Genomic DNA, 6720 nt, shown 5'->3' on the forward strand with positions numbered 1-6720 from the left:
AATAAAAATTTTTAAATAAAGAGTTACGCAAAGAAATGAAGAAGCACAAAGGACAGTATTATGGAGGATTCACAAAGATGGATATCAAATTAATAAACAAGCAGGTTTTAGAAGACAAACTTTATCTGCTCTCTCTTGGAGCAATACTTTCGTTTTGGCTGCCTCACATAAAGTATCCACGTCTGAATATTAAAGATGGGCTATTTGTAAATTTTGCAATTTGATTATTGTTACAGAATTTACCAAATTTGTTTTATTCTTTTTGCCTAAAATTTTTTTTTGCTTGCGATTATATAATATTCTTGAAAAGGGCCGATTATGTTTTTATAGGCTTAATGTTAAATTTTGTGTGTAGTGATGTAAATTCCTTTGATTGAATAGTATTGTACATAATATACTTAGAACATGCTCTGATGACTCTTTTTATTAGGTAGTATTTTCTATAAAGAAAAGTGCTTAATTAATTGCTTGATATTAAATAAATTTAATACTTTTATACAATTTAAGAATTTTCATTTTTGAAAGCAAAAATCGATTCATTGCATCTATTATGTATTTACTTTATAATTTTTATCAATAGTTAAGTAAATTTTTCCTTAAACAATTTGCTTATCTAACGTATAAATAAGACAATAACGAGGGTCTAATAAAACTTTCTTGTAAGCATTTTATAATAAAGCCTTATTGCTCTGGCAATTATTATGCCTATAAGACGTACACTTCAGTCTAGGATATTTATCGGCATTAAACTTATATTTATTGGTTCTATTCATACTTTCTAATTTATGTATAGCTAAAAATAAGCTTTATTTCCATATTAAAAAATTTTTTCATGTGATTAAATATTGCAGTAACAAGTATGATATGCATCTTAAGTTGCGAAAAATATCATTTTGTCTTTAGTAATTTGTGCCACATCAAGAAAGTTGTATATTATCTGTAAAATCTAGTTTAATTGTATTCTTGAAATAAATCTTAAAACTTTTAAAATAAAAACAAAAAAGTTTTGAACTTTAGTATAGTAATAAGATTTGTTATTTTTACTTAATGTCATATTTTATTATTTTATTACCCCTTATTATGTATATTGTTATTATAGGACGATACAAAAAAATCATTGTCGAACGATGGCTGTGAACAAGAAGTCACGAGATTATTATGTTCAATTTAAGTTTGGATAATAGTGTGTAGTCTTTGGCGAGATGCGAAATATTTGAAGGAATTGTATAAATTTACAAATTGGCAATAAATTTATTAACGTATAAAATTCGAGTTAAAAGTTATAGATTTTGAGGAGTAAAATCCGTGATCAAAACTATTAAAGAAAATGCAGAGCAGTAGAGACTAAGAAGGGTTAAATTAAATTGATTTAATATTGGTGCAACGCGACACATCACAAAACCATTTTATTATATTAAAGTTATTTAGTTGAACAATTATAAAAGAAAGTAAATGCAATTAGAATACTATGCTTTTACAAAACACAAGCTGTTGAGAACTGTGATTAAAAGATGAGATATATTTTATAGTTGTAAATATGTTATTATCATATTTACCAAGACATCATAAGAATTAGAAATTTTCGGTATAGAAATCTAGTTTATGTTTTAATCTGTCACAAGATCATGAAAAAAAACATAAAAGAAAATATTATTTAGTAAATATGTTTAATGAAAATGTACTCAATTCAAAAGATCTTATAAAAAACTTTATTTTTGATAATTCTTTTTTTAATTATATTCCTTACTTCTATCAATTTTTTGTACATTAAATTAAATCTTTAATTAAAACGTTTTGATAATTTTTTAATTTGACAAAAAGTACAGTTGGAAAAACAGATACATTTATTATCATGTATATGTAAACTTCGAAAAATTGATTCAACAATTAAGAGTTTTCGGACACTTCGACATTTCCGTCAAACTTTTTACATGCTAGATTTAATGAATTTATAAATTCTTTTTTCGTTTTTTTTTTGTATTAATATAAATTACATTTTAGTCTCTAAAAAACTTGAAAGATTAGATATTTCAAGTTTTTTAATAAATTGCGGCATTCGATTTTTAAATTTAAGTTTATAAAACTTTTTTTAGTTTAACTCGGAATGTTTATATTTAAAATAAATTTTCTACTTATTAGGTGTGAAATGCTTGGTCAATGGTATATTATTTCTTTCACTTTTAGATTTTTGAGAATTTACATTGTTCTTTAATTAAATTTTAGATATAATATCAAATCTTAATTTGTCCCTTTATCTTGCATATTTCTATTATTCTTTTAAAAATTTTTATATGATATACTCATACTATAGTTACTAAATGGTGCTGCAATCGTTTAAACACCATTAGTCTTTAAGTAATAATTTTGATTTTTTAATAAAATCAAAACATAATATTCTTTTGCAAAAGAGTGTTTTTTTCTGAGCAAACACATTGCTTTTGTATTAAATCATTTTGATTTTTATGTAATAATAAATTCTTATTATTACTCCAAGATGTATTAATTTTAGAATGTTCTGCTGTATCATTTCCACTACTGTTTGAGGTTTTGAGACATATTTCGTCACTTATCGATTGTTTTGGTGTACAATATTGCTTCTTAGATACATTAGTAATAAATGTACTTCTTGTGCAACTGAGTGGCACCAAATTGTTCTCTTAAGTTATTGAAACGAAAAATTACATAAATCATAATCAACGTTTTTACATCTACTGTTTAAATCTTTACCTGTAAAATTCGTTAATAAATTAGAATCAGGTTGATTTACATCTAAATATTTATCTACTGTTTTAATCGGTTCTTGACTCTTTTGTTGTATATCTACATTCCCACATAATCCTTTATTTTTTGATGCTCTTGAGGTACTTGATATATTTATTCTTAGATCTAATGGTACATTATGATCTAATATTTGTTTTGAACAAAAAATTATTTGAAACAAAAATAGCATTTAACGGGAGAAATATTTAATAAATTTATCAGAATTTACAATTACAATATCAATCAGCATTAGATTATTTTTTGATAGAATGACTTTTAAATGTCTCACCTCAATATGATCAAAAAGGTTAATTATCACAAAAAATATAAATTAATTTTTTTAGGAATTTATAATGATAAAGAGAAAATTCTAACTGAAATATTTTACTGTTAAAAAATTATAACAGAAACGTAAAATTAATTTAATAATAATTAGAACTTTAGTTGGAACGATGTTTGTTTTAGAAATAACTTTGTAAAAATTGAGCTCTGAAGAAAAATGTTCTAAAGTAAGAATTATATTTTATTAATTATGTTTTTCTAAAAGCATTTTTTTTATCTAATTTAATTAGATTTAAAATAAAGATTTTAAAACCGATTATATTATATATAATAAACAGAGGTAAGGGGTTTCAGATTCATTTAGCTTTTTTTTTGTTTCTCTGTAATGGACAGTATACAATGCAGAGAATCAAAAAAAATTTAAATGTTTTTTTTTTAAAATATACTAAAATGTACGATACAATTTGTTTAAATGTTACGTTTGTTTTCAAAACAAGTGCAAATGGTTTATTTGTAGTAAAAAGTGATTATGTAGCCATTTTTCTTATAATTGTTAGAATTTTAGAACCAAAGACCATTTAAATTAATTTTTTTTAACATTCTTGCTTGCGGTATTATACCCCTAAAGATACTTTAAGTCAAATAACTTATTAGAAAATAATATTTCTTTTTCCTTATTTTGATGTGTAGAAATAAATAAACTAGTTTATTTAACGTTCTATAACTTTCATCTTCTTCATGTTTCTTCAGTGCATAGAGTTGCAGATTGGTTCGTGATTTTAGCACTTCACAGTCCATATTTACTATGGTATTGCTTGTACTTACTAGTTCGATTGGGTTCTTTTTGGCTTCTTCTTTCACAATCTCCTCTTTTCTAGAATTTTCATTTTCAGCTGCTGCACCCACAGCTCTAGTCACTTCTTTCTTTTCAGCGTCTTCCTAATAAAATCCTTGTCTTTGTTTCAAACAAACAAAATTTAAGGTCTTCTTCAGTACAATAGACTTCATGTATACTTCAGGGAAGGGCTGGATTTCCAGCTGCCCAGTGTACTTCTTGTGATATTTGGTTACCACACAATCCCATGTCATTGCATAAGGGACCTTTCTTGCTCGAGACTTATGTATTAGTCCCAATTCATTTGCAGGAAGATCATATTTCCTTAGCTTTTCATTCTAGACTATGTTCAGTCGGTCCTGATTGGTGACACCGGTAATACCAACTTCTACTATTATAATTTCTTCCTTCTTCTTGCCAAATACAAGAATATCGGACTTATTATAACTTAACTTGATATTTGTAGATATTCTTGTGTCCACTTTTATTTCAGTTTTTTCATTTTCAATGATCTCCGTAACTGAATGTCCACGTATCTTCTTTGTCTCCTTAAAACCATATTTAATACATAGAAAAAGGTGAATACATCTAACTACTTCGCTGTATCTTTTCATATAATCAAAACCCAACATTCGATCACACTTGGCAGCTAAATGATCCACAGTCTTCCAATGGGAACCACAGTGAAGCACTATCCCTCCTGTCCACAGAATATATTTCTATTCTGTAAGAAACAATAAATTGCTATAGATCTAGCCTGGTTATTTACTTTTCCAGCCAGCTAGAGGAATCCCTAATGTTAACAGGCTCATTATCTTTGGCTTTAAACAGCTTTTTATGGTTAGTTATTGTTTGTATTTCGTTGTAAAACAACGCTCTTTAGGCTTCTGCTAACATCTTATAATTTATCTATCCTACCATGATTTACTTATACCTAAACCCGAGGTACTCATTTATAGTAAATAGATGAGATTTGAGCTCTTCTTCTACTTTGAGTATTGCTACTCGTGTTAAAAGAGCTAATCTTTGACTCATTTAATTTATTATAAATAGTAAAAGCAAGTAAAAGCATAAGTTTTATAGTATTTACATATTTAATTACGTCGAACGATGGTTTTGAAAGACTTATAGAAAATTAAATTAATATAAATTCTTAATCCTTATATATATGTATCTTAAAACTACCGTTCAAATGTTCTTTTTTTTATAAAAGCAAAGAAAAAATGATTTAATAGTTTTTTGTAATAATTAACGTTGGGCGCTGGTTTTAAAAGACTTACAAGAAATTTAATAAATTTTTAATTCTTATATGTATCTCAAACCAACGGTCCAAAGTTACTTATAGCAATTAAAGCACCATAAACAACAGGAAATTGCTTTTATCAAATACAACTGCGTTGCAGCGATGGTTCTAAAAGACTTACAGAATATTTAATTTAATATAAATATTAGTTATTTTAAGTATCTTAAAATCTCCAAACCAACCTTTTTTATTTTATAAAACCATGTATACATCGAGAAATAGTATTATTGAGTAAAAATACTGGACTGGTTAGTTTTGAAAGGTTTACATGAAATAATAAATTTGTTAACTTTTATTTTGCTTTTGATGGCAAACAGAACTCAATACAATAATTATTTAACTCAAACTTAGTAGTTTAAACTTATTATTTTGCAGTTTTAAATTTTTAGGGGGGTTATAACGTCTTCATAAGAGCTTCTTTTTGGACACACAATAAATTTAGTTTCTTAAATAGGAGTGTATTAACACTTTTATGTAAAACATACAAATTATTTGGTTCTTTATTATCTAAACTTTTTATACATAAAATAAGGGGTAAAAAATTATTTTTAAAGCTATACCGGCTACTTCGTCTTTAAAAATCAGCTATAAAATGAACTTTTAATTTATAAAAAAAATGATAAATTAAATCAAAACTTAAGTTTAAACAAACCTTTTTAAATTGTAATAAAACACGATCTAAATTGCAAATTTTATTGGCTAATTAATTGTAACATTGTAAAAATCTTTGTTTTCAAGAACAAATCTAGCAGTAATAACTTTTAAAAAATCTTTTTATTGCAATTTCTATTATATCTAACATTAAAGACATTTTAAAAATATTTTCAAGAAATAATTTTTGAATAAAACTTTAAAACTAAATTATTACGAGCACTTTTAAAGCCTCCTGCTTTTTATCACTACTGCATTGAAATTTTATAGATATTAATATTTAATTTTTAAATTTTTATCACTCTGTGTACTATTGAAAGCAAATACATATTTATTAATTCAAGAAAATTAAGATGAAATTTTGGAATATTTAATTTAAATGACAACAATTATCAAAATTTGCTTGGCTGTTTTTATTTTTATGCTATTACAAGAAAATGTTGATATAAATCTTTTAATTTATTTGTGATTTTACAAATGTATTAACTTTCTTACAGTCCCAATTGTTTATGTTACTGTTAAACTTCTACTTTTAAATCTAAATAATATTTTTACACTTATTTATACATCAATCAACTATGTTAATACGTCTAAACTTTTGCATTAACATTCTTTTTACATCAAATAATTTTTAAAAAAATAATTAATGTTTTTGATAAAAATGTTTACTAAAACTGATTTGATTTAATAAACAATTATATCTAAAAGTTTTTAACCCATGTTTATTCTAAAAATGACAAAAAAGATATTTAGAACAACTAAGCTTATTTTATGTAAATTTAAGAACATAAGTTAATAATTTTGTTTGTTTAAATTTTGAATTATTTAAACTTGGACAGAAATGAAAAATTTGATTTTTTTTATAAATTTAATTAAATTTTAAGCTTAA

General features: G+C 24.7%; 4 protein-coding genes across 4 annotated transcripts; 1 reads left to right on the forward strand and 3 right to left on the reverse strand.

Moving 5' to 3' along the window:
* Nucleotides 1–2662: 2662 nt before the first annotated feature.
* On the reverse strand, nt 2663–2950 carry AAJ76_1470002950 (hypothetical protein; the record flags this gene model as incomplete). The annotated part of the gene is made up of 1 exon (XM_024474067.1): nt 2663–2950. One exon carries the CDS (start codon nt 2948–2950, stop codon nt 2663–2665), a length of 288 nt encoding a protein of 95 aa, XP_024329736.1.
* Nucleotides 2951–3441: 491 nt separating this feature from the next.
* AAJ76_1470003442 (hypothetical protein) lies at nt 3442–3624 on the forward strand (the record flags this gene model as incomplete). Its single annotated transcript, XM_024474068.1, has 1 exon — nt 3442–3624. The coding sequence occupies one exon, from the start codon at nt 3442–3444 to the stop codon at nt 3622–3624; it is 183 nt and encodes a 60-aa protein (XP_024329737.1).
* A 357-nt stretch (nt 3625–3981) lies between these two features.
* Nucleotides 3982–4131, reverse strand: AAJ76_1470004131 (reverse transcriptase; the record flags this gene model as incomplete). Its single annotated transcript, XM_024476703.1, has 1 exon — nt 3982–4131. One exon carries the CDS (start codon nt 4129–4131, stop codon nt 3982–3984), a length of 150 nt encoding a protein of 49 aa, XP_024329738.1.
* An 84-nt stretch (nt 4132–4215) lies between these two features.
* Nucleotides 4216–4509, reverse strand: AAJ76_1470004509 (reverse transcriptase; the record flags this gene model as incomplete). The annotated part of the gene is made up of 1 exon (XM_024476704.1): nt 4216–4509. One exon carries the CDS (start codon nt 4507–4509, stop codon nt 4216–4218), a length of 294 nt encoding a protein of 97 aa, XP_024329739.1.
* Between the last annotated feature and the right edge of the window lie 2211 nt (nt 4510–6720).

The sequence above is a fragment of the Vairimorpha ceranae genome (genome assembly GCF_000988165.1).
Source record: "Vairimorpha ceranae strain PA08 1199 chromosome Unknown NODE_147, whole genome shotgun sequence".
NCBI classification, from domain to species: domain Eukaryota; kingdom Fungi; phylum Microsporidia; family Nosematidae; genus Vairimorpha; species Vairimorpha ceranae.